The sequence below is a fragment of the Accipiter gentilis genome, chromosome 22 (assembly GCF_929443795.1).
Source record: "Accipiter gentilis chromosome 22, bAccGen1.1, whole genome shotgun sequence".
In the NCBI taxonomy this organism is placed as follows: Eukaryota; Metazoa; Chordata; class Aves; order Accipitriformes; family Accipitridae; genus Astur; species Astur gentilis.
The window spans coordinates 4,059,285-4,087,282 of record NC_064901.1 but is presented as its reverse complement, the minus strand read 5'-3'; the positions used below and the strand labels follow the sequence as shown (position 1 = coordinate 4,087,282).

Genomic DNA, 27,998 nt, shown 5'->3' with positions numbered 1-27,998 from the left:
ATATATGTGTTGCTATAATTTGATGAAGATATATTTTCAGTTTGTAATAAAGTAATTTATGTGAAGCTTGGGAGTTTTTGTGATCAAATGATGTGTATGTGGAAACAGAAACAAGGCATTCCTTGAAATGCTGTATGAGGAAATCGTACAGAGGTCCTTGACATACTGTAAAAGGAAGATGTATACATGGGTTACAGGAATCACAGACCAGCCTCTGCAAAGGGGAATAAAGTCAACATCACACCTATATAATGTCTTACCAAGGAGCAGTCATATTCTGCAGAAATGTATTAGCATGTTTTTAATCTGTAATCAAATTGCAAGGTGAGAATTTCCCTCCAGGGAATAGCAGAGGAAAAAACTGAGATACAAACATTAGTGAATGCACAGCAATTGCACTAATACATAACTGTCAGTTACAAGGCATCTTTACCAGAAGGCAGGATGCAAAGTGTTCACATTGAGGTTGTTTAATTAGAACAAGTAATGGTTACAATCATTAGAATAATATTATTTTCCATACGTGCTTGAATGAGTTCCCTGCAGATCCCTCATGGCTGCATCACCTAGGAACCAGGAATAAAAATAGAGGCTCTCCAGCTCCAAATGCAGATTCTTAAAAACAGAGTATACCAAGTCTTATCCTTCTCTAGTAATGGGACCTGCAGTCCCTAGAGAACATGACTGTGTTTGAGCAAATGTGACAAGGAATCAATCAATCAAACACAAGAAATACAGCCATAGTCAGGAAGAGAAACCAAGAGAACAGGCCTGGCTGCTTTGTGATTAAAAAACATGTTATTTCTTCCTACTGACCCATCTACTTACTCCGCCTTCCACCCAGACCCCCATGATGCTGTGACGTAAAGATACATAGACATGGTTATGTTCCTGCTTCTACAGTTTCATTACGTTACAGGACCTGCAGGCACATATCTGTTAGCACAGTAAAAAGGCACCAAACAACTTCAGGTATAACGGAATTGCTGGCAAGCTGGAGAATACAAGCCATGCACACAACAGGAACAGAAGTTTTCAAGCTGTCAGAGGCACAGTGAACGTCACTGTACCATACAGGAATTTCTTTCATCCTCAGACAAGCAATCAAATATGATTTCCTGAAAAATCCTTAGAAAGCTATTTCCCAAGTGTTTTGGAAACTGCTCAACAGATGAAAGACTGACATTTTCAACTCCCAAACTTGCTGTCTTCGTTGTATGTAAAGTCACTTATATGAGACACCCAAGGTGTCCCAGTTCTGTCACTCAGAATGAGTACTCATCTTTGAGTAAGGTGAACTCAAAATCTTAACATGTAAGATAAAGAGGTAAAGAAAACTGCTACGAGATGTAGCCAGGAGTGAGTCACTAAGGCTAAAGATATTGAAGTGGAAACCAGAGTAATGTTCAAGTTCAGAGGGTCTGGAAAGAAACACAAATTAAGACCAATCTCACTGTCTGCCCTTTCAATTACATAGGGTTGTTTCATCTGTCATAGGTTGTAGGAAAAAAAAATTGAGTTCAGCTAGCCAAAAAACACTGACAGCAACAGTAAGCCCAGACTGTGCATTACATGAGCCTGCCTGATCTGCACAGAAACAGAGGTCCTTGAGAAAATGGAGCTTTCTATTCATTCCCAAGGAAATGATGATAGTCAGGACAAAGCTGGAAAGTGCAGCATAGAAGGAGAAGGGCACCAGAAACAGCATCTGCAAGGGGTGATTTAGTTTCCCATAGTTGGCATAACCACAGCAGGCTTGGTAACGGTGGCATCTTCCTCTTTCCATTGAGAAATGATAGTTTTCAGCTGTGTGTAGAACTGCACTCCCTGGAGGAAAGGAGAGAGACATGGATCGGATGTTTGGCCTTATGAATTCTTCAGGTCTCCACTAGTGGTGTATCAAACAATTTTTGCTTTATCTACAGAGGGTTGAGTTTTCCTCTGTGGGAACAATTCCTGTCAGCCTGTTCCTTTTACCAGTTCCCCAAAGATGCTGGTTCTGTGAGAAAGCCTGCTACTTAGTTCTTACTCCTTTCTTAAATCTCCTGGAAAAAGACTTGCTTTTTTTAGATTTAAGGGAAAAAAAAAAAAAAAAAAAAAGGAATTGGCTACTGTAACATGCGTTATGGTGGCTGTGATCACTCGCTAGACTTAAGTTTCCTGGTTGAGATGGCTTCAAAGTCTCCTTACTCATGAGGTCTGATGACAATCTCCCCATTGCCATTTATAATGTGATTTATCACAATTCAACCCAGTAGAGTACTCTGAATCAGTAAGTTACCTGCTTGCCATAGAAATTGGTGTCCCCTCTGAAAGAAGCACGAGACCCGGTGAAAGAGAACATGGGCAGAGGTACTGGGATTGGAACATTAACACCCACCTAAACCAAAGGAAAGCTGCCATATTAATCACAAGAAATATGCGGATTGCAGAGCACTCTTCAAAAGTTACTGCATTTTCTTTCCTTAAATCAGAGGCTGGGTACTGTTGGCTGAGTGATTAGTCAGTACAGCTGGATGGCTACCCACTGTAAATGGTGAGTACTAAGAACAATTTTAGCTTGCACATACCTGCCCCACGTCTACTAAGTGAGAATATTTCCGAGCTGTGGCTCCATTGGTAGTGAAGATTGCAGTTCCATTTCCATAGGGGTTATTGTTCACCATCTCAATGGCATCATCCAAAGTGTCTGCTTCCAGAACCACTAACACGGGCCCAAAGATTTCCTCCTTATAGCAAGTCATGTTTGGCTGCCAAGACAAACAGCCGAAAAAACAGCTTGTATACAGGATATAATAAACAGGATATAATAAAAATATCCTCGTAAATAGGATATAATAGACACACATGCTGCTAATGGTCAGGATATTCCTAGGATCACCCATCGTACTGCATTGCCACAGGCCATCCTTCAGTCCTCTTTGCCTTTTCACCATTTCCCATGCCCTGCCATCTATCTCGTCCACTAAAGAGGGTATCACTTTTCATCTCCAGAGCACCTTCTGCTTTTACTGCCTGCCTAACCTCTCTTACAGATTTTTTCTGACCAAGGCTGATTAAGACAGGCATTAATGCAGGGTAGTTTACTTCAGTTCTTGTTGACAAAGTGACTAGAACCTGCTGTCCTTTCCAACTCAGTGTCCAGGATTTATGTCTGATAATTAGCAACGTCTGACACATAAAAAAACCACCAGTTGGAGAGTACTTTAATCACTAATAGCTAATACAGCAAACTACAAAACATTCATTTGACAAGGTATAAGTTTTACGTGGCTTACGATATTAACCACTGTATAAGCAAACTAAGAATCACAAAATCTCAGTGAAAGTTTTGGTTTTGAATACCTAGCAATATTTATGACACATCACAGAAAAATGAAGTATTTTAAGATGTTTAATGAAAATTAGGCGAGAAAATTCTGAGACAGATTAAAAGCCTGAATTATGTAATAGCATAAAATCAATAAAATCCTAAGAATACAAAATACAATAGCAGAATTATCAAGATTGGTTTGCTATCATGGAATCACTCACCAAAAGGCCCATGAGGAATGAATACTTAAATGTTAAGGAAATCCTACCAGCTAATTGCATAAACATAAAAGAATGAATTTAGGTATGAAAACTCACGTGGATATGTACCTGCTAAAGAATATTCCCCCATAGTAGTGTCCATCTGTTGCACACCATGCATTATGTTGAGAGGTTGACTCAACGAAGTTGCGAATATGTTCAACAACAAAGATTTTGTACCTTATCCTGTATTATTCTCGTGAAGATTTCCACATATATTTAACTTCTGTTTCTGCAAGTACTTAAACTGCAAACTGCAGGAATGTGTAATGGAGGAAGGAAAATTGCAAGTTTGGCTGTTCATCATACTCTTCCTTAGGTATCTGCTGCTGGCCATTACTACAGACGGATGCTCAACGGACATCTAGTTTAACACAGTACAAACTGCCCCTATCTTCTTTTAATTGGCTGCAATCTATTCAAGTTAAGATCATTAACCTCATTCAGAGTATGCTGCACTACTGCAAATTCTTTTATCACCTCCATGACAGCATTTCAATGAGCACGTCACTGGAATTGTGCGAGGGAAGGCTGAGCCATTTATGGGCTTTCTAGCTGGTGATTATTGATTACTGACTGATTTGGGTAACCCGTTTTTCGGCTGACCCTGCAATATACACTATCAAGCACTGGTTTTGGTCATCTTACCTTGACATTGGCAAGGATTGTTGGCCCAACAAAATTGCCATTTTCATAGCCCTTCACTTTGATATTACGTCCATCCAGAAGAAGGCTGGCGCCTTCTTTTACTCCTTTCTCAATCAGATGGCAAACCCGTTCCTTAGCTTGGGGACTGATTAGAGGCCCCAGATCTGCTCCAGGCTGGTCTCCTGTGAAGAGGCAGAGATGCCAAGTTTTTAACCCTGACAGCTTCCTCTTCACAGGCATCATGGAGATAACTACACTGGCAGAAAAGATCTGAAAATCCTGACATTTCTGAGACACAGAAACGAAGATCTGAGATGTTAATGAACAGGAGTAATAGCGTGCAACTCTCATAATCAACAAATAAGAGAAGTCATAAGCATAAGCATAATTTTAGATCACCGGGAAGCCAAAATTCAACAGATTCTTCTCAGAAAGGAAACTTTCCCCCTTTGCAGGACTTCATTGAACATAAATGAAAGATAATTCTCCTAGAATTAATAACAGTCTAGTTTTTCCAAAGTACTTGTTTCCATTTTTCCTTTTTATTGCATGCTCACTACAAATTGGTAGGTTTGAGTTAAACATAGGACATAACCTCAAAGCTCCAGTTGAAACAAGACCGATCCTGTAAACCTTGCATCACAGTCATACTGCCAAGCCTTCCTACATACCTCCAAGTCTAGGGTTGTGTTTCCCAGTCCAGACAATCTGCTAGCTCCTACACCTACACATCAAACCTATAGTGCCAATAGCTCCAAGAGACACACAGCAGTAAGGCAGATACACCAACCTAAAAAGGTACAGTTGTACAGAAGTACCTCATAAGAAATTATCACAGTCTGTACCTGCATTTACACGTAGATTTTTGGCTCTCTCCACAAGCTCTGGCAGCCATTTCTGAGCTTCTCCCACTAGAATTGCTGTAGACAGGGCCATGCAGCGTTGGCCAGCTGCTCCAAAAGCAGCTCCAACCAGCTGGTTCAAGGTGTTCTCTTTGTTGGCATCAGGCATCACCACACCATGGTTCTTGGCTCCCTGAAATATAACACATACACAGTCTCCCATTATTAACCACCCCAGCCCACTTCTCTAGCTCTCTGGCAATATCTTCATATAGTAGCTATGACTCTGCTACCAACAGGCTGGCAAGAAGGGCAGCCTCATCACTTAACTATCAGTAGCAAAATCAGCTTCTGCTGCTGAGTAGCGTTAAGTCTCAACATTCACAGGAGACAGAGGCAGTCTATGTGCTGAAGTGTGCTCCATTCAGACGCATTACCATGTTGGCCTGGACTCTCTTGCCATTCCGGGATCCTCTCTCATAGATGTACTCGCCAGCCTGATTAGATCCCACAAAGCTGATTGCTCTGATATCCGGATGGTCACAAATGAAATTCACAGCTTCGAATAGGAAATAATACATTATAACTGTGGTGCACAAATGCTTCTCTCTGTTCCCATCCCCGCAGTGCTAAATTCGCGGATCTTTCTTACCGAAATTCTTGCCTCCATGTTTCCTACATCTGAGTTCCCCCACTGCCTGTCTATGCATCTCTCCACTAACTCCTCAGGACATGTACTCCTGCCCCTGTCCCTGGCTCTCTGCCATCTCTTCACGCTTTGGGCATCTCCTAAGGCACCTGAGCAATGCCGAAGCAAAGTTACTGTTGTCTATTTGTATCCTCATGTTCTGAAACTACTCGTATGCTGTAAAAAATATCATGTTAGGAGCTAGAATACTGGCATCCACTGTATATTCAGTGAGGCATTTAATTCTTGTTTAGGCCTCCTTGGGAAACCAAGATGATTTATCTAATTACTTCAGTTGGAGCTTAGGTTGCTAAAGAGAATTTGAGCACTTACATGCCTTGGGAACTCTGACCCCAGCCCCCAAAATTTTGTCCACTGTATCACCTGAAAAATTTGGTGCAAGATGGCAGACAATCTTCTAGTCACCTCCCTTCATGTCCATCAAAAGGGCTGAAGCATCTGTCCAAACCTATCTAACAGCAGCTGTATCAGACTCTCCAAACGATACCTCCACTGAACATATACAACACTTACAGACGCCAGCCATCTCCCAAGAAGGGCTATTATTACCTTCATGTTGTCCATGGATGATATTCAGGGTCCCATCAGGGGCACCAGCATCCTGAAACAGCTTGGCAAGGAACATGAGTGCTCCTGGTACACGCTCAGATGGTTTCATCAAGAAGGTGTTTCCACAAACCATAGCCATGGGGAACATCCAAAGAGGAATCATGGCTGGGAAATTGAACGGTGCAATTCCAGCACACACGCCCAGAGGCAGACGGTAGGTGTAAGTGTCCATGTCTTTAGTGATGGAGGGCATGGTCTCTCCCAGTATGAGGGATGTCACACTGCAAGCATGTTCAACCACCTCTGCAGCAGAAAGGGCAATATGCCACTGGATGATCTGTTAACAATTAGTCCCCGAACTCCCTTCTCACCACTGTCTTGACCCAAGTCTTTCTTCCAGCCTCTTTTCCCACAACCTAAAACTCATTGTGCTCCAGAAAATCCCTTTGCTCTGCCAAGCACTGTGAGCTCATTGTGAGTGGATTCCCTCTTGAGTGCACTGTATGTCACTGTGATAGGACCACAGACATAACAGCCCCAGTAAAAGAAGCACAGGTATAGTATTATTGTACCTTAGACATCTGAGCACAAGCAAGAAGTTCTTATCCCTTTACAGCAATTTGTAGTCACTCCTAGGAAAAGGAAGAATCTAACAACTTGGAAGTGATTTAAGAAAACTGTATGTAAGGGAACTTTCCAGGTCAGAATTACAATTGCCGCCTTTCAGTAGGAGGCTATGAAGGGAGCTACATGTACAGAGTCCCAGAGCAATCAGTTGCTCAGGAGACCTCCTCCCTTCCTATGGATTCTTAAAGCCCCTTTTTTAACAGGAGGAGCCAGCAGCTTACGGAGGCCTCGGAACACATCTCCCTCAGCATCAGCCAGGGTCTTCCCTTGCTCAAAGGTGATGAGTTTTGAAATTTCTTTCTGAAAATGGAAAACACGAAGTTTATGAACATTAGAAAAGTGCCTGCCCATGAAATAGGGTGCAGGGGTAAGACAGTTTAACAGAGAGTTGAACATCACAATGAACAGACTGGGCAGAACGTGCAAAAGCCTACACTGACTGATGTGCTCCTTGTAGACAAGAAGCCAATAAGCCACACCAGTGACATTTTAGAAAAAACAACCACGGGTTGGCTTGTCCTTTACAGCTTTCAGGTGTCACACCACAGACACACCAAAAAAACAATCAGAGAAATCCAAAGACATAGTAACATACTTCTCCCACTTGTCTTTATCAACCAGCACATTCTCCATCAAGGCTGAAAGTTCCTCTTGTGGTCTTTTGGTAAAGGGGCAAATGCAGAATAATATTGCCTAAGAAGCACTGCCTCTCTGTCCCCATTTGATGGAGAGTGCTTTGCTACACCTCTCAACAACAGTGTCTCAGTTGGCTCCTCAATCATGGCAACAACGCCTCATCAAGAACTCTGTAAACACCAAGTCTCTCAATTTAATTCCTAAAGTCAATTGCAATGCATTCAGCAACAGCCATCACACACAGCCGTGGTGTCTCACCAGATTGTCTTTGATGAGTTGTTGATAACGCAGGAAGATTTGCTGGCGACTCAAAACAGATGTTTCTGACCAGTTCCAAAAAGCCTTTTTGCAAGAAGCCACAGCTGCCTCCATCTCACTGGCTGTGGCTTTTGGTACACGGCCAACCACTTCATTTGTGGCCTGAAGGAAAAAACAAACCGCATCAAAACTCATCTCTACCTGTCCCTACCAACCATTCAATGCTCCACGCCACACACCTAATATCCTTGTTCTATAGGGAGCTGTACTTCTGAGGGGAGAACACAAAAGAAACTCCTTCCTTGGTGCACACAAAAGGCCTGGGCTACAACTGGAATAGTTCTGAAAACCTCCACTCCACACATCTCAAATTAGGTACCCAGAAAGCTGCAAATGCAGTGCCGATTTCCAAGTTGGAGTTGAAGTGACTTGTCTATCTTGAAGCTTATACAGAGTATAAGGCAAAGGTTTCTGTGGACTGTGGTCTTTTTCCTCTGCATCATCTTGGCTCATTTGCTGTCCCTCTTGCACGCTAAATGAGGCAAGGTTCCTTTGGAAAAAGCAGTGTATGACTATGCAATTGGCACTGATGTTAGTTTACCTAGACCACTAGGTCAAAGTAAGATTTTTACAAGCAACCTTAGTTCTACAGTATCTTAACTTTAAAAGCTTGTCTTTGCCAGTTTAATCTCCTTCTAATGCACTGTTAAAAATTAAATGTGCTTTGACATGACAAAAACATCAGGTACATCACTAAGAGAGAAACTACTCAAAACAAGAGAAAGAAAATTAAACAAAAATGTTGGTCACTGCATAGAGACCAAATGAGCTTCATGAACATGGCTCGCTGCTCCAATCACTTCCACAAAGCAAATCAAAATAGGGCTTTACATAGATATGTTTTAGAAACTGCTGTCCAAATGCTTACTAGGGGGGTCAGAATTCTGAGTGCAACCTCATTTCCATTTGTCTTTGGCAGGGGACTCAGACAAGTACAAGTGCTACTAATCTAAGATTATTTTGCATTGCATAGCATCCAGCCTCTAAATTCACTGTGAATATTGTCGCTCACAGATAGAAGCTCTCTGGAAGGAGAGGAGCTTCAGCTGTCAGGATTTTTTACCTTGGTCTGAGAGTGAAATTAGTGTCTGTCAGGACTTCACATTCAGCTGGCATCAAATTACACCCCGTTGATTTCACATACAGGGTGAAAGAAACCCTTCAGAAATCTGACATACTGATCACAGAGCCTTTCTATGACCAAAAAAAATGTAAGCCAAGTTTAAGCTTCCTTTCCGGAGATCAGGGGTTTACTACACAGGGGAGATAAAGGTCATCACTTTGCTAAGACTGACATTTCATGTGAAAAGAAAATCGAGAAGCAATTACACAGTGCTAAATCCATCTTAAGCTCCAAGTCTAAACCTTTCTCAAGAAATGTATGTACCTTCCCCTTTTACCAAATGCTTGAACAGAGGCACAGATCCTTGCTGCACAGTGATTGCTAACACATAAGCTGAGACCACTTCACTTACCGGGTTGTGGATATCAATCCATTCAGTAGTTTTGGACTCAACAAACTTCCCATCAATGAAGAGTTTGGTTGTTGGCTGCGGAGGACAAAACATCGGACAGTGAGTGATCTTTGACTCAAGGTGCCTAAATACCAGTGTGCCTTATTACATGCAAGCCTTCATCATTTACTGCTACGCTGCCCACTAGAGAGTCTAGATCCAGTATTTACAGCAAGACCCAGCTCACTGCTTAGGCTGAAATTTGTCATGCTCTCTGCCCCATTTTTCTCTCACTTTATACATTATTTCTAAAAGCAGTTATAGAAAAAATACATTGCTATGTTTATGTTCAGAACTATTTCAATTTCCTTAATCACCCAATGTTTACTAAGTTAGAAAACTGAAAAACCACAATTCATAAATGTTCAGAAGAAACACTTAAGAATTCAGCTTGTGAGAATTCCATGTACCCAGTGCACACTGTGCTGTGCTTCCTTTCCATCAAGCCACTAAGTAGGTTCATCTCTCCAGCTCATAGCTACAGGCATAAAATTGGACTTTCCCCACTCCCCGTGTGGTCCTGCAACTAAGAGCAAGGAACCTGCATCTACTGAGTTCACAATGACTGTCCTGGCAGGCAGCACAGAAGACAGAACTTTCCAACTCAGATGCAGAAGAGAGAAAAAGAAAGTTTGGAATGAGGAGTTCAGGTAAACGTAGGGCAGAAGGAAAGAAGGTAGAAGGTACCAGAGGTAGAAGCTGTAACTAGCACTGAATAGGCAACAAAACTGTATCATGCAGAAAAACAGATTGGGACTGTATAAATTAAGAAACCAGAAACTAGGAGTTGATATTGGGAGATAAGGAGAGAACGAGGAGAAAGCAAGAACCAGTTAATCATGCCACAAAACAGTGGCTTGAGGTAAACAGATAAGAGGAAGGGGAAATGGATCTGCTGGGTGAAGAATAGAAATGGGACGGATCAAGAGAAGTGGGATATAAACCCAAACATATCAGGAACTCTGTGAAGGAATTAGGATGTGGAATTAGGAGAGGGAGATGAGGATTGGGATGCTATCCAAGGTGTAATGAAGGGAAAGAGATCAGAGGAAGAATCAGGAACATAAATGGTGTTGGCTGGACAAGTAATGACAGTGAAAAGTGGAGAAGAGTGAAAAAAAGTGAACAGCAATAAGAGTTGCAGCAAGCTGAGAAACCTAGGAGATGAGAAAGCTAGGATGAGAAGTGTAAAGTAAGACTGTTAATGGATAAGCAAGACCTAGTGATTTGGGAGATAATACCAGAAGTGAATCAAAATAAAAAGTTGCAGATGACTGTGTAGTTGGAACTACTCTTGGGAAAGAGAGGCAGAAGTCTGTGCCTATGAAAACACAATCCCCTCTAGAACCTGAAAGGAAGCGCAGGAACTTGACTGAGTTTCCTGACTGTCAGAAATGGTCTTCTAGTGCTGGTCTAAAGAATGACAAACTCCTACCTCTATCAGTCACTCCACTGGCCCAAGTGCCATGTATCTGCACTGGACCTACAAGCCCCAGTGTTTTATGACCCATGCGGACTTCACTGCAACGGAATTTATGCTTTTTTCAAATTGCTAAAAAGGGGTATCTAGACAATTGCACAGACAAAGAAAAACTATTTCAAGCAAGCCAGGAAATGCTGAATTAAGATTGATTGCACTTTTTCTGTAAGATCACCACCTTTTATCTGTGGAGAATGAGCCTGCTGTGGGAACAAGGACTGTAGTAAAGCAGACTGTTTGGAGAATCATTATTTAGCTGTTTAGAACTTGCAAAGTGTACAGCCATGGATACCAGAAGAAAAAAGGCGCTATAACAGCTAAAGTTGTTTGGTAATACCCAAAGAAAGTCAGATCCTCTCTCTGCCATAAATAGATGATATGAGGCCAGTCCACACAGCTTGAAACAATCTTTTTTCACGCATTATCATTAGTCATATATTCTATATTCATTTTTGCTGATCTTACTGAAGAGATATTACACACGGTAAAAGAAATCTAAAAATTGGGGGGAAAAATTGGCTGGTGTACATGTAGCGCAAGGCGTGCTACATAAGGAACACGGAGAAAACTAATCAGGACGTGATTAACTGAACTAACATATCGCCCTTGGGTGTACCTGCTGAGCTAGGCAGGGCTCGCTACAAGAAGTAACGTGAGGTGAGGTGATTCCCGGAGCGGAGGGAGCCGCCCAACTGCGCACTTCGTAGCTCCGGCGTCAAACAAGTGTGACATTGAACTTTTTTTCCTTAACCCCCGCCGAGCACGGGGGCCCTCCGTGCCCCGTGCACGGGCAGCCCCAAACGCTTGCTCCAGAAATACCAACCCGCAGCCGCGGGAGAGGAGCGGAGGGGAAGGGAGCTGGCAGAAACGACCTTCCAAGAGCAGACCCGAGGGAAGTCTTCCGCCGGCTGCCGAGGGCAGCGGCGGCGTCCGGGCCTTTCCCGCGCCCTCCCCCCGCCCGCGGCCTCTCCTCAGCCCGGGCGGGGCCGCCTCCCAAGCCCCGCGGCCTGCCCCGCCCGCCGGCTCCGCTCCGCGGGACGGGCACTCACCACCGAGGAGGAGGAGGAGAAGGCGGCGGCTGAGGCGATCCAGGAGGCACCGGCTCTCCGCGACAGCTGGACGGGAGGGGAAGCACAGACCGGCCCGGTTCCTCAGGGATCCCGACGGCCCCGGCCCCCGCCCCCCGCCGCGGGTACGGCTACCGCCCACCGACCCCTCACCGCGGCGCCATCGGCTACTCCCCGCTCGGGACCGCCCCACCCACGGGGCCCCGCGGCCAGCTGGGCCGCGATCCCCTCCGCCCGCCCCCCCCTCCGAGCCGCGGGATCCGCTGCGGGGCCGGGGGCCGCCGCCTCACCCTCAGCGCCACGCGCCGCCGCCCGCCCCATGCGCCGCGCGCCACCGCCGCCGCCGCCATCCCGGCCGATGGTCGCTGCACCGCGGCCCCCGACGGTCCCCCTTCGCCCCGCCCCCGCGCGCCTATTGGCCTCCCGCGCACCGGCCTCGCCCGCTCCGCGCCCCCCTCCGGCGGGGCCCTCGCGGCCCGCAGCCAATCGCCGCCAGGAAGCCCGTCGGCCCCGCCCACCACCTCCACCGCCCCCCGCTCCGCGCCGTGGATTGGCAGCGAGACCTAAGCCGCCCACCGACCGTCAGAGCCCAGATTGGCCGAGCGCCGCCCCGCGGCGACGCCTCCTGGCGGTGGCGGCGAGAGCGACACGTGGGCTCCGGGGCGTGGTTTGGTTTTCCTCTCCCGCTCGGGCTGGGTCACGTGCCGGCGAGGGGGGGTGTCCCGCGAGCAGCGGCGACGTGTCACGTGGGGCGGGCAAGATGGCGGCTCCCGCGGACGGTAGGGCGCGAGGGCCGGGCAGCGCCGCTCCGCTCCCCGTCCCGCCGGCGGGGCCTGGGCGGCGTTTCACCCCCTCTCTGTTGCAGGTGCCGACCTGGAGGCCTCGCTGCTGAGCTTCGAGAAGCTGGACCGCGCCTCCCCGGACCTGTGGCCCGAGCAGCGTAAGTCCGGCGGCCGGCTGTCGGCTGGCGGGGGCAGGATCGCGGCCCGGCCCTTCCTCGGGCAGCTGCGCCGGCCGGGCTGGGCCCCCGGGGGACGGGCGGGGGGTCGGGGTGCCGCCGGCAGAGGCGCTCACCCCCCGCTGCCCTTCGTTCTCTCTTCCCAGTGCCCGGCGTTGCCGAGTTCGCCGCCTCCTTCAAAAGCGTGAGTGATCGCTGCTCTTGCCTGTCGCGTTTCCCCCATTCCCGTGCGGTGGCAGACCTGCTGTTTCCTCTCGTGGGCTTTACATCTTTGTTCTGTAGAACGTATCTCAGTTACAACTTCAGTATATGCTAGCGTAATCCTTTTGCTTTAATGTCTCTCTCACGTTTGGTTGGTTGGTTGGGGTTTTTTAAGATACCTTATGTAACTTGCAGTGAATGAGAATTACACCTTGCAAGAAAGAAAAGGCTTTCAACTTCAGGAAATTCAGCTTTTCAGGCTGACTTTGGCTTGTGGGTGGTAGTGTGCCTTTTTAACTCTAAAAAGTCCAGGGAAAGCTAGAAAACAAGATCAAACGTAAAAAAAAAATCTCTACAGAGCATCTGGAACTCTCATATTTTTGCTGTCAGCATAACTAGTTTTCAATATGAGATCAGACTTCTTTGTATAGTTCTAAAAATTCACTTGTCTGAGTATGAACTTTTTATTTTTTTCAAAATAGCCTATTACAAGTTCTCCACCCAAGTGGATGGCTGAATTAGAAAATGATGATATCGATATGTTAAAGGGTGAGTATGGACATCGTGAGCAGGAAGTAAAGGTTGCTAAAGCAGGTGGGAATTCAGTATTTACTTAAGAGGCTTAAAACACTTGTTCTTTAAACATTCTGAAGGTGGCCCTGTGGCCTTAGATCTCTAGCTCTCACATTTGCAGAATCTCTAGCTCAGGAGTCCTTTATCTTGTTAATGATACACATTTTTCATTAATCCAGTTACCTCCAAGAGAATATCCAGATACCAGTGGCAGGCTGATTTTTCAAAGCAAGAGTGCAAGAAGTAGTTGAAACAGTGTAACGTTACATGTATTTCAGTTACCTCGCCTACCAATCTCTCACTGCATAAGTATAGTGGGTGTCTTCTGTATTTTGAGAAGTGGCATGAATTTTTTGATGGGCCTCAGCTGATCAAACTTGGCGAGCAGCTTAGACTTGTTCATTGACTTGTTTAGAGCTGTGCTATGCATAGGTCTTCACTCATAGATCCACGATCTCTAATCAAATGGTAAGGCTGTATGAGCAAGTTACAGAAGGGCTAGCTGGCATGTAGATTAGCTGCATGTTACAGCTATTTGCAGTAAATATCCTTGAGCGTGCTCTGCCTCTCGTGTGAATTACAGATAAACTGTTCCAAAGTGAAAGTGGGACAAACTAACTTTGTCTTGCTGCAAGAAATGTACTTAAACACACATTGTTAATGTATAGTAAGTCCATTTACTCTTTTGTAGCTTGTTCACGCAGCAATGTGAACTTGCAAGAACTTCGAAAATATGGGGTAAGTTGCCCATTGCAGCTGTGGCAGATTACAGTATGAACCAGATCCTTGGCTGTCTTTTTCAGTAGAGAAAGCTCGTCTTTTCTCAGTATGTTAAAATCAGGGGTAGCATCAGCTTGAATTTTGAATATACTCTGTTCACTGGAAATGGATCTTGTCAGAAGTATGACTTGAAAGTGCTCTGTGAAGTAGTAAACAGGTAAACTGTCACTAGAGTGCCATAGACAGTGTTAAAGTTCACACTTTTCTCTCTTCTTAGAGTTGGGGAGCCTCACTACAGCTAACCTGATGGAAAAAGTTCGTGGGCTGCAGAACCTGGCTTATCAGCTGGGACTGGATGAATGTAAGTGCTGTATGCAGATGTGACTGATTGCATTGCAAATCTTCTCACTAAAGCGTGCGCTGGTGCTACATTTGTAGCTGGAAAGGTACGTTGGCAGATTTGGCAAGTGTCTGATAGTCACAGCTGGTGAGCTTCCAAAACAGGATGAGAGACTGAGCTTACATCTCCAACTTAGAGCCTACCTGCATAGGGGAAACTTCTTAGCAGAAATAACAAGTGGTCATATGTCTAATCTGGTGTTGTTTAGTGGCACATAGAGTTCTGTTCCTGATGTAATGTTGCCTTAGATAAATCAGGTCACTTGGCTTAATTTCCCTCTCAGATACTAAAGCTATTTCTCATGGCAGTACTTCTGTCAAACTTCATGCACTCCTTCCACAGTGAAACTTTCACTTGGGTATAGGATTCTCCTACCACTTAGTGTTCATACTGTTTTCTGCTTCTGTAGCTGTTACTTTTTTCTACGCTGAACTGTGGCAGGAGGTGATGTCAATTGAGTACTAAAGTTCACCTTCATCCCACTTACAAACAGCCAATTTTTATCAGTTTTTTGAAGAAGGAGCTGCTTTCATCATTGTATTTAGCACTCTTGTTAATAAGTTGATCCATCTTTGAGGATTTCAAGAGTGTTGTGTTTCTTTTAAATGCTACCTGTACATACTGATACATTTAAATTTTTCTGCTTAATTTTGCTCTAGCGTAGACCTTAGTTGCAATTACTTTTGAGCTACACAAAGCACCAAAAGTTTTAAAACTTATGGGTCTTTCACATTCCTTTCAATGGGTAACAAAAGGCAGTAATAGACCTTTAGAGTCTTCCTGACTGTAAACCTAGGATATCCTAATGCTTTCTTACTAACAGATCATTAAGCCTGTTTTGACATACCCCCTGCAGGTTTATTTTATTTTCAGTGCTAACATCTGCGAAGACTGTGTAAAGCATTTAGTAGAGTAGAAGTTAAGGTATAACAATGTAAAACCGAGTCAAATACAATGACTGATGGTTTGCTTTCTCAGTTAAGCTGTGGGCTTAAATGTCAGACAGCTCTGTCCTGCTAAATGGAGTTTAAGCAGAGCCTGAGTTACATTACAGCTAACAAGGTGGTCGTTTCCTTGCTGAGGACAAATAAATATGGAAAGAAGACAAAGTGAGCAAACAATGAAATATCTGAGGTCCAACTGTTACAATCTTTAGTAACTGAAATCTTGAATTTTCAAGCTTTATGAAAACTCTCCATGTTTGTAAGTTCTGGTCACTGAATTCTGTTTTCCTTTAGGCTATAATACACTGAATGCTTTGTGTGTCATAATATACGTTTGTCTTAGGAAAATTTTCACAGAAAAATAGATGTGGAGTTTGAGCAGAGCTTCTCAGGACTGTTTTTCCAAATACTGTCTTTTAAGTTCTATTCTCTTACGGACTTAGATAAGTGAGAGAATAAGAAGAAAAATCCAAAAGATCTGTTCATTAAAGTTAAGGGACTTGCGATTTTGGTCCAGAGGTATTGGATTTGATTAGATATTTGTGTATTGAAATTTAGTAGTCAGCTTTTGACTTGACTGTTAATTGAAACTGGCTATCAAAAACGGGATTAAACCTGCTGCTGACCAGTCTCCTCTAGATGGCAGCATGAGGCTTCCCATAGAACTCTTGCTGCTTTTTTTTTTTTATAAAACCACTGTTTCAGTCATGATTTGAAGTCCTTCCCAAGATTGTTTTTTTGACATATTTCCTGTTCTGAATATGCACTATCTTTTTTTTTACAGTATTTTCAAACGTTTTATCTGTGTTGAGAGTGAGAAACAATTCTCCTCATTGTGTTAGCAACTTACTTCTCCTTCCAACTCTCCTCTTCTACATCCCATCTCAAATCCTTTATATTTTCAAAGACTTCTGTTTTCATACAAATTATTGATAAAATGCTGTGCAGGACCAGAGTGATTCCTGCAGCACTCTGTGACAAATGTGTCTATTGAGTGACTTTGTAATTATGTTGTGAGGTCTGTTATTGAACCAGTTCACAGCACGCTTCATATTAATTTTGCATTAGAATTCATTAGGCAAACTGACATGTGGGACTGGATACCTTTTGAAAAGTTTATTCATCAAGGTACTATTGCAACACTAAAACTGAAATCTGAGCAATTGATTTGACATGATTTAGTTTGATAAATTAATAATTACTGAATTACATGCCTTGTTTCTTAAATTCATAGAACTGTCTTACTATTTTGTCTATATAAGCAGGCTTTCTTGACAAATTTGGAACAAATGTATTGAATGCTTTGTCCATCTTTGCTGCTTTCATCCAGGAACACTATTATGTGGATTTCACAGATTTCTGATATATAATTCCTGCTGTCCCTTACTTTTTGGTCATGGATTTGTCAGTTCCTCTTTTGGTTGCTTGCTTCTCCCAGATTTCTGTTCTTTACAACTTAACTTTCTCCCTTCTTTTTCCCCTAGGGTTACCTGTACTTTGTGTAACCCTGGCTATTTTGTTGAAAGCCTCATGGCTTCTGTGAATCAAATTAAATTGCTAACATGCAACTTATGTTTTCTTTCCAGCTTGTTTGACATCTGGTTTGATTTACAGTTAGTTGTCCTCCACTTTTAAAAGTAACCAGTTTTACAGGCACTGCTATTTCACTGGTCTGCGCTTTAAGCTGCATATTCTTATGTGATTTAAATAATTATGTCTTAATTAGTGCAGAGTTTTGTGAAAGTTTTTCTTTATCAGATGAAACTGGATAGAATTGCCCTGCTTGGATTGTAATAGTCAGTTCAAGAAACAGTCAACTAGAAACTTCAGAGGTGACTCTTACTGTTAGAGGTCTGAGGTACAGAGAATGTCATTCAGGCTGGAATAATGCCAGCAGAGCTTCCTCTGGTGTTTTATATAGGCATCTGAGGAGTCAGGCTTCTTACCTTCTGTTATGATTTCTGTGCAGTATAGCATGTACCTGTTAAGACTGCAGTGGCTTTATCTGGTAACGCATCAGTCTCTAGGTGAGTGGGATGATAATGTCAAAGGAGACTGTTGACAACTGAAATGGTTAATGCTATTTTTGATAATGCCAGTTCCCTCCTCCTTGTCTGAGGGTTCGGTTACTTCTTTCTGAATAAGGTAACTTGATCTGTCCAGCCATGTATCTGTTTATTCTAGCTTCAGTAGTACCTAATACATTTAGTTCCTACTCAGACAAGATAAATTGCTTATTTGTGGTGGTGTTTTACCTGTGTAGTTTAAAAAGACTTCTGTTTGGCAGATATTTTGCAGCTTTGCCATAGTTATTTTATTAACCAAATAGATAAGCAAGCACCTTGCTTTTTTAAAAATATATTTCTGACTGCTGGCTGCATGATCTCCTGTACTTTCATTTCCCTTGTGCTAAGATGCAGGCCATTAAACTGCCAATATATTATCTTCCATAAATCAGAATTTCTTATTTGCACCATTTAATTTGCTGATGACTTACACTGAAGATCTTTCTTGTGGATCAGAAAGGATCTCCAAGGTGATCATGCAGAATCTATTTTTCAGCTCTCCTCCTAACATGCTAGTAGTTGGATTCTTGCTCACTCATGTCTGTTCCTTGCCGAATATTCTTCCCTTCCTTAGGACAGAATTCGCCTAAAGGATAGCCTTCCTTGAACGAAGCAGGATTTTTGTAGCATGAACTAATGATTTATTTTTTTATTTTTACTCTCCTCTTAAAGGGTAGGCTATCCTTAGGTCTCTGGTTTGTGTATTTATTCTTTGCTACAAGGTGGTTCTGGAGTTCTCCAGCAGCTTCCAGGCTCAGGGCCTGGTATCAATAATAATAATAAAAACTTTAAAAAATAAATTATTTTTCAACACCTCTTCTGAGGTCTCAGCTTGTGTTTTCTTGCCTCCTTTTTAAGCTATGTAAAATTCTACCTCATCCTCTTGCTTGTTACTGCTTTTCTCTTTTTGCTTTGCTTCTCTCATTATAGCTTCTATTTTCCTTCTGTTAAAGAGCTACTTTATTGGTTAGAATACATCAAAACCATTTTTAGTATTAAAACCTAAAAATGTGGATTTTGCTGTCCCTGTTAACATAGGTCTTGTGAGGGTGGGAGGAGGAACAGGCTCAACGAATACACCTACTTTTAATTGTTCATATAGTTAGGGTGACTTTGGGAGGCATAGTATCACTGCTGAATGTGAGCTGCAGCCAGTCAGTGAGTATCATCTCTGCTGTTGGCAGGAGTCTGGGGGAAAAAAAAAAAAAGGTATAGTCATATTGCCTTGTTATGGGCTTTTTTCCCCTCCTGTGTCCCTCCAGCTTTGCTTGGAGCAGGGCAGTGAGCACTGCAGAATGAGGAGACCCCAGCTGATGTGGCAAGCAAGAGGGAGGTAGTTCATATCTGGGAACCCAGTCACAGATCCTGACTCAATGTTTGTGGCCCACAAAGCATCAAGTTTCAAAACAGTTTGTGTAAATAACTGCAAATTTAGATATCCAGCTCTGTGTTTTCACTGTATGACCCATTAGAGCTTTCAGAGCAACTGAGTAAAAGTTGACTTTAGGAGCTTTTGAAGTCTTGGTTTCATGAGCTAGCAGCTCTGGGAAGTGCATACATTGCTAGTAAACAAATCTGGTGTTAAGAGAATTTTATTATTCCTGATTGCAGTTATTTTTAAAGATCTGCCCTGTCATCCTTTTGAATATACATATACAGAGAGGTGTATCCGAGAGCTACATACACAGAGAAAAATATGTTTTTCTTAAAAAAAATAAAATTAAAAAGTAAAAAGTGTTGTTCTGAAGTTTGGAAAGAATAAACCTATGTGTAAAAGTAACAGGTAGAATGGGGAAGCAGGAAAAGCACCATGTCACTGAAAGAATGTGGTTGTCCAGGGACTTTCTGAAGGCACTGCTGTTGCTTACCTGTGAATCTCTGGTGCTTTTCAGATAACATCTGCTATACTGCTTCAGAATTCCTAAAGTGTGTGTGTGTGTGTGTGTGTGTGTGTGTATATATATATACACACACACACACACACCTGGTATCACAGCCATGTTTATAAAATCTCACTGATGCCAGAGAGATTATCTGGCTGCTATGCTATAACAATATAGCTTCGGTGATATTGCTACTGCCAGATTTCCTGGAAAGCCTATTCTTTTTAAGCCCTAATATATTTGTGGAGGTAATGGTGCTTTTGTGCAGTATCTGCCTTAAATATTAGAAAATGCGGTATGTGAATACCATTTATAATTTCCCTGTCAGTGATTTTTGCTAGTCTGCTCTCTTACGTTAGATTAAATTTTTATTTGGAGTTGAAGCTGTTGTGTGCTTTTCCTCCTGTAAAATTAGGAATGTAAGAATGACTGTATTATCCAATGTCAAATTTTCACATTCTTTCAAGAGCAATGAGACAGTTACTGAACCTGCTCAACCAAGTCGCCCTATTTATAGTCCCCCGTGGTTTTGTGTGCTCTGGCTTTCACTGGACTCTAGCAACTTTGCTCCTGAATCTTTGTAACGCTGATTTATTTTCCGTATATGTTCAAGCAAATTAAACACCAAGTGTACAGTGGAAGAGCTATTTAATGCTACCTATCAAGGACCCAATAATTAGACCTGAATGACCTGGGAGATGACAGGTGAACAGCAAAAAGTTGGCCATCTTGTAGCATCACGGACTGATAAAGGAAAAGTTAGCCACTGTTCAGTCAGTCAGTGATAGTTTTCCTTAATATGAAGAATGAGTAAATGCCTAGGAGTTTTTAGCCTGGAGACGACTGTTGCAGTATGTGAAAAAGATCTGTAAAACTGATTAATGCAGAGGAAGTGTGAACAGGGAGTGACTCTTCACTGTTTCTCGTAGTGTGGGAGCCAGAGAGAATAGAATCGCATGTCAGGACAGACACGAGGAGATACTTGCACTGGGCATTAAAATCAGAGCTCATCGCTGCTGGAAGTTGTGGGCACAGAGTTTATCTTGCTCAGTAAGTGAGACACATTATTGAAAGGTAAATCCATCAAGGGTGTCTGACCACAGAGAAGTCACCACTGGCTTGGAAATCTTGGAGATGCAAAAAGCTGGGAGAGATTACTAGACAGGTACAGCTATGTGCTTCCCTGTTCCTACATTCTTCTATAGTTGTTTGCCATCAGCATGTCAGAGTCAGGGTAGTGGGTTGGAAGGACCTTTTGTTTGATGGTGGGGTTTTTTTGTTTACTTATTTATTGTAGTAATAGGCTAGACTGCATGGTAGTTAAGCAACCACTACCAGAAATCACTGAGGTGTCCCTGTAATGGAGAGACCCTTCCAGAGACAGCAAGAGACGGATGGGCACATGAATGAGGAACAGCTACTTTGCTCCCGAGTTAAGCTGTCCTTGGTTGTGAATTGTAGTCCTCTGCAGCCTCAGCAGCCTCTGAAATTTCTGGAAAATCATAAAAGAGTCCTTCTGAACTCCAAGCTATTTACAGATAGCCACTCTTTCTCAGATTGGTAGTCTTCGCTTTTTCATTTCTCTCAGATAAATGCTGTCTGTCGTGATCTCTTGCCTGCAAGTTCAGCTTTTTTGTAGATTTGGAGGGGTAGAGCAGTTCCATCATTTTCCTTCAGCAGGATTTAACTGTAGCATATTTTGAAACATATATACTTAGTTCTGCCTGTGATCCTTGCAGGCTACTCTTGACATGGATAGTTTCAAAGCTAGGAGAGCTCTTCCCTACATGGTTGAATGAAAATTCACTCACCGAGTTGTTTTTTTGTTGGTTTTTTTTTTTTGGGGGGGGGGGGGGGGTGTGGGGATGGCGGGGAGGGCATTAATTTTTCTTTTCCTTTCTTGATGCTGATTGTAGGTAAGATATGTTTAAATCAAGGACTCCATCTTTGGTGGACTGAACTTGTATTATCTATTAAACTGAAAAACGGCATGACAGTTATTAAACTTCAACTTCGTGTAAGTTGTTGAATTAGGATCAAAGTAAGGAAAGGAGGGAGGACAATGTATCCTCTTACTGAAACATCTCTTTCACTTTCTGTAATGGATTGTCTTTTCTAGGAGTGTCTACGTGTAATACTGACATGCAGCCTTTAGGCCCTATGCAAAACACCTTGCCTTTGTATCCGAAGAGGCTTGCATGAATGATGTAATTGATCAGATAAAAATATTTCCTGACAATAACCACCTTTTCTTTAGTCCTGAGTCAATCAACACAGAGTCTTTTTAAGCTCAGAAGCCTTACTCTACATTTGTGAACATGCCCCCCATTTCCTGCAGTACAGTTGGTTAGTGTCTTTTCTAGTTGCCTAGTGCCTTTTCTGGTCTGTGTGTACACTTGTTCGTAATAAAATGTTTCAGATTCTTACGTTTGTAGGGAATCAACATCAACAGGTATGTGTAAGTAAAGAGTGTTTTAATATTCAGGGTCTCAGTGTGGTGTCTGTCTCATGGCATCTTCTGAAATGTCTTGTTGGTCCATTTTAGTAAAAGCTGTATGTCCACTCTCTGCAGTCAGGGAAGTTGCATGAAAAAGTGAATTGGATTGTTATGGTTTCCTGTTAGCCAAAATGAGGTTTTGGAATCTATGTAGAAGAGCAGACTCTTCCCTGAACATGAACTCTTTCCTTATTTCCTTGGAGAAATAGACTGCCTAAAGTGCGGTAGAGCTGGAGAAGAGCACTGACTTCTGGAGAAGGAAGAAGAAAATAAAGTGAAAGAGGATCACATGATATGGATCCAAATCTAGATACCACAGCAGGAGTCTCAGTGCCAGTTACTAAAAAAACAAAGCAATGTTCTTAACATCTAGACTGCTGACAAAAGGGTATGGAGGATGCTCACTTTGTTAAAAACTGGTACCTCCAGAAGTATAGTGCTTCTAGCACTAATGTGTCTGTATTAATCTGAAACAAGAAAGAAGAAAATGTTTTGGAACCGCCTACATTGTTCTAAATATGTTGGACTTGGAAGAGAACATTGTATGCCAAGTCTAGTGCTCATTGTGTCCTTAAACTTAAAATATACAGTTTATTTACTTTTGCAAAGTGAGCTGTCCTGCATACGAGGAAGCAGTTTGAGGGGCGTGTACTTCGGTTATTTCTGCTCTGCTTAGGATTTTCTTTGTAGCAACTGTTTTTTTCTTGGTTATTTCCTACATTCCCTGCCTTGCTGAATGAATCTTCATCGTGTTTCAGTTTTGCCTGAAAGCATATTTCTCCCTCATTTTGTTATTTAGTACCGTGTTTGGCAAGGACTTTATGTGAAATAGTATACTTCATGTGCTGCAGAGCTTGAAGGCAAAGTTTTATAGCTGGACAACAAAATTATGCTCTTTGGACACTGGATTTCTGTAATATGCAGTTAGCTTAAGGATTTACTTAGCAGAGTTAGTAGACTTCTCCCAGAAAGTATCTCGCATTTTGGATGGTTCATTTTTGGGTTAGGAGATGATCATAGAGTTTTTCAGGAACTACACAATCAGTTTAAATGGTTATTTTTGTTTTGCTTAGTAGGAAAAAATATGGGGGCTGTTTCAGTTTACATTCATAGTAATTCTTAGTCCTTATTTGATTGTTTCAGAGGGGTGAAAAGAACATTTACGTTGTCCGTTAAGGTGTTTATATGGCCCTGTCACCATAACGTCCAAGGTGCTATGATTTCCATGTGAAACCTTGGCCCTTCTCCCAATTCTCTTTATAACCTCCTCCCACACTGTAGATCTGCTTCTTCATTTTAATGCACAGTCTATGGTTAAGAGATACTCTGCATCTGCAGAGGGACGAGGAAATCGCCTTTCCTTATACTGCTCACTGGGTGGCTTATTTACAGGCAGGATTCTTCCGGGACAGCTCCTGTTGGAAGAGCGTGACATCAGAATGCTGGCTTGAAATTGCCATTCATATGTGATCTGTGAATTGGCTAATTTTGACATGTAGGTAGTTAAGAAATGATTACAGTCAGAGGAGTCATGACCTCAACTTTTCATCATTTCCATTGGCTTGTGCCCCAGTTTGGAAGTGAAGAAGGGATAGGAAGTTTTAATTGTACCTGTGTGATTTATTCTCAGTCAGCTCTTTAATTTCTTCTGGCTGTCTGAGGTTTCCGACACGCTGTAAATTTCTCCAACTTTTTCATTATCTGCAATTTCTTTATGACTCATGAATCGGAGTGGAGAGAGAGTGTGGATTTACAGCAGAGATAAACATGTCCATAAAGTCTGTATCTGTGTCAGTAATTGTACTGCTGTCAGTGACTGTCCTGTTTTACAGGTCTCTCTTGGGAGACGAACACGCTTTGCTACCAGTGTCAGAGAAGTGTTCACTTTGATTTGCATTAACTTGCCAGGAGATTAGGTTGCGATGGTGAGGATGGAAATTAAGTCTGGACCTTGGCTGCTATTGTTTTTTTTAAATAAGTGGGTGTGTGGTTGAGTTGCCCTCTATGTGCAGAAAAAAAAAAAAAAGGCAGGTCCAGGCTGTTCTTAAATACAAAATCAGAGAGATACAGTCTACTGATGATATCAAATGTGATACTACCCATATGCATAAATTGTGCATTCTTACCATAAAACAAATGCTGTATCTAGGTAACTGTCATATGTGGAAAAAATACTGCATGGATCCTTAGGGTGTTCTCTGTCTGCTGGTGAAGTAGAATAAATATTTCTCTAAGCTTCAAGAATTTTCTGCATCTTTGCCTTCTTCCCCCTCCCTTATTCTGAGGGGAAAATGCTACTGTGGATTTCGATGGCAAGTACTAATACAGCATCCTAGACTCCAGGCATTGATGGCTCTGCTTGCTGCGGAAGGAGGTGTATACTGTTGGAGTTTGAGAAAAGGGGAAAAAAAAATCTCTAAAACTCTCCTAAATGTGTCAGAAGTTCAAAATTCTGCAGTTTCTCTTTGCTTTTATTGTCTGTTCGATGCCTGTTGTTGACATTTGTGTACATGGAATCTCCTTGTTGTTAGATTATATAGTTTGGGTTGGATTGTTTTTGTCTGTGAGTTGCTTATTTTTTGTCACAGTAAGAAGGTAGTTATTTTCTCACAGAATTATTTTTCAATATTGAAAGTGAGTGTAAAAACCCAAACTTTCATTATGTCAAGTATGCATTGAGACCCCCAAATGCAGCTGATTGAATTTTTCTGAGTCTGCTGGCCACCTTTTACATGAGGGAGATTATCATAAACAATGTAAACTCTGTGTTTGCATAGATAGCTTTTAAATGTGCATAGATGTAGGACTGTTAGAAATGCTAAGGTGACATCTGCCATTGCATGGTTGCTAATTCTGGAGCCTGATATTGGAAATACAAAGGGGAACTTTTCAAGTGTTAGACAGTGTCCATCTAGCTCTGGTAACTGATTTTCCAAAGTTATGTATAAGGACAATGTGCTATGGGGCCCAATAGCTACCAGATAACTGTGCTCTTAAAACTGCTGTTGATCTTAATGAGTGATGCTCAATGCAACAGCAACATTCTAAATAAAAGCTGAGTTACTATGAGATGGTTTTTACCTGCTATTTATTGAAATGTCTGTCTTTTCCTTTCCTCTCATCCTCCTTCTCTCCTTGTCTACACCACCATACCTAGCTTGTGGATCTGATCTTGTTAAAACAAAGGTCATCTCTGAAAGGTACTTCAACCAGGACATATTACTTGCTTTATTAAAACAAAACCCAAACAAAAAAACCCAAACCAAAACAACAAAAAACCTCCACAAAACATTTGTGTTATACCCTGGTATTCCTTGCTGAAAATGTCCCTTCTGAAGGTCCCCTTCGGCTCCTGTAGTTTGTTAGTAGGAAGAAATGCTACAACAGTTTGATCCTTTCTGGAAAGAGTTGTTGAGTTTGTGTTGATAGAGTGAATGTTGATCTAGGTACTTCCTGTGGTTAAGAGAAGGGAGCCTTTTCAGTGTTAGTGGGGAAGAAGAGGAAGAGATCTGATTAATCTGGAGACTAACTGGCGAAACTTCTCTGAAGACTATGAAATCATTCATCTGGTCCATCACCATTAGCTTTTGCAGGATTTTTGGTATGCTACTCAAAGCAGTAATTTGTGCTGTGTGAGGACATCTGGAATATTAGCATAGGTCAGTCAAGCAGTGGAACATGTCGTGCAACCACTAGGGTGTTTGTGCAGTCTCTGTTCTTGCAGGTTTTCCAGAGCTGACTGAATAAAGCCTTAAGCAACATGATCTGACCCCATAATTGACCTTACTTTGAGTAGCAGACCTCCTGAGCCCTTGTAATCCAGATCATCCAGTGATTTGATGATTCTGTGATCTAAGATCCTTTCTAGAAGTAAGTTAAATCAAAGCCTGCATTCCCCAATCTCAGCTGAACACAGCACCAAACAGTAGGTTCAGCTTATGAGCTTTGAGCAGGAAGGAGATCTCAGGTGCAACTCCACAGTCTGCCTCCGTGTGAGCAGCCTGAATAGGAACAAGAAACCTCAGGGTTCTTGTATCCCAGTGATGGCTTTCATGCTTTTGGGGGATGATGAATGGACTTCCAAATACTTCCATCCACAGAGCTGATTACGAGTCTATGCAACGTGGGCTGGGGAACCTGGTTTTCTGCATAGGGAGATACAGTCCATTCAGTATCATTCTTTAAGCAGAGGAAGAGAATGGTCCTCAACATACACAGAGGTCCTTCTCTGTCTCGGCTGAAATGAACAGTGAAACCACCATCATCTGTCTAGACAAGTAGAGGGTCAATGGGGCTTGACTGAAGAGCTTTTAGCCACAGAAGTAAAGGAATGGGCTGTCACATTAAAGCATTTCTGCCTGCCACATGCTTGGCACAGAAAGAAACATGACTACAAACAAAATGTTCTTACATTATACTGTCAGAAGCCTATTTTTTGCTACTCTTATTCTGACAGGATAACTTGTAGACTACTGTCAGTGGAGGAATTGAAGATGGGGAAAAGTTTGATCAAGCATAAGGTTATGTGCATTTTTCCATTACAGTTTAAAAACACAAAAATGCCAAAGAAGTATCAGGAGATACTCTGGCAGGGACTCTCAAACCTTTGCAACTGGTCTGTATTTATTATTTTAAATTCTTTTGCTGTTTATACCTTTATCAAATTAAAACTTTTCTACTTCATCTGTGTTAACAGAACATTTTCTCTCTATTTACAAATATTGGAAAGATTATCCCTGTATCACCTCTGTCTGTAATGTTTTCCTGTAAAATTTGGCTTCTGGCAGGAGCAAAGAGAGAATTTTCTTCCGCAGTATGGGTAGCTGGACCTATTTGCAGAGCAGCAGCTGATACTAGTGAAAATCGCACTAGAGTGTGACTTTGGAGACCTTGGTTCAGTTTCTGGCACTATTACTGTTCTGCTTCGTTGGTTTATTTGCCTTCTCACATGTCCCTATTTCCCCAACTGTAAGGTGGAGTTCATGTTAACTTTCTTTTGCAAGACATTGGAAAAATCACAGGTTTTAAAAAACGACATATAAAACCTTTATCGTTAAGTATCCTATCCTGTATGCTGCTTGTTGTTTGTTGTCCTCTGCTTGCTGGTATTGTATGCCACAGGAAGGCATCATTAGAGTGTTGTGTATGTTGTCAGTAGAAGTAAAATGAGAATGTGATGAAACAAACCTCAGTATCAAGTGCTCTTCAGCCTGGGACCCAAGCAAGGTAACTAAGAAAAGCAAGACTATTCTCAGCTGTTTACAGACCTTATGTATAAAAATAATTCTATTTGCAAGCAGCGTAAAGGTTAAAAATAATTAGTATGTATCCATACTAATACCAGGGATTATTTACCTGTTTGGTAGCACATCTGCCCCGCTAGCTTAGACGCAGCGGAGTTACTCAGTATATAAGTATCAGTCTCACTGTTTCATTCAGCCAGCATTTGTGCTTTGAGAAAGGAAATACAGTATATTCATCAAATAGACTGAACGTATGTTGGTGGGGTATTGCTATATTCCTTTTCAGTTTTCTCTGTTTTGGATCAGGTGATAATGCACACAGGGCTATGTGAAAAATCTTCTAGCATTTTGTTGCTTTATTGAGTGGTTTCAGTTGTTTGGAGCTTGAAGTCTTCTGTAAGATCAATAATGGGCTTGCCACCTTACCTCTTGCATCTCCAGTAAAGGCAGCTCTGAACATCCAGTCTGTGCAGTGTTGCTAGACGAAGTCTGATAGTATCTGTCTTTTATTGCCTCATTAACTTGTGAGCATTAGAACAAGATAAAAATG

General features: G+C 42.3%; 2 protein-coding genes across 4 annotated transcripts in view; one reads left to right on the top strand and one right to left on the bottom strand.

The window, feature by feature from the left end:
- Positions 1-286: 286 nt before the first annotated feature.
- ALDH6A1 (aldehyde dehydrogenase 6 family member A1) lies at positions 287-12,356 on the bottom strand. 2 transcript variants are annotated; one of them, XM_049825403.1, is made up of 12 exons: positions 12,254-12,356; positions 11,946-12,011; positions 9,378-9,452; positions 7,843-8,004; positions 7,170-7,248; positions 6,322-6,624; positions 5,501-5,622; positions 5,067-5,256; positions 4,222-4,403; positions 2,571-2,750; positions 2,282-2,380; positions 287-1,827 (listed from the first exon to the last, which is right to left on the bottom strand). In XM_049825403.1, exons 1-12 carry the CDS (start codon positions 12,311-12,313, stop codon positions 1,723-1,725), a joined length of 1,623 nt encoding a protein of 540 aa, XP_049681360.1. In that variant the 5' UTR covers positions 12,314-12,356; the 3' UTR covers positions 287-1,722. The 2 variants fall into 2 exon arrangements, with proteins under 2 accessions (XP_049681360.1, XP_049681362.1); XM_049825405.1 differs by lacking the exon at positions 11,946-12,011 and having other exon boundaries at positions 12,254-12,314.
- A 278-nt stretch (positions 12,357-12,634) lies between these two features.
- LIN52 (lin-52 DREAM MuvB core complex component) overlaps positions 12,635-27,998 on the top strand; it is a 48,137-nt gene continuing 32,773 nt past the window's right edge. The window contains exons 1-6 of one of the 2 annotated variants that reach the window (XM_049825644.1): positions 12,635-12,742; positions 12,829-12,903; positions 13,068-13,105; positions 13,605-13,671; positions 14,693-14,776; positions 20,638-21,539. In XM_049825644.1, coding sequence (XP_049681601.1) covers positions 12,724-12,742; positions 12,829-12,903; positions 13,068-13,105; positions 13,605-13,671; positions 14,693-14,776; positions 20,638-20,762 — 408 coding nt within the window. In that variant the 5' untranslated portion in view covers positions 12,635-12,723 and the 3' untranslated portion in view covers positions 20,763-21,539. Of the gene's footprint in view, positions 12,743-12,828; positions 12,904-13,067; positions 13,106-13,604; positions 13,672-14,692; positions 14,777-20,637; positions 21,540-27,998 lie in introns of those variants that run through there. The other variant, XM_049825645.1, reaches the window with a different exon arrangement.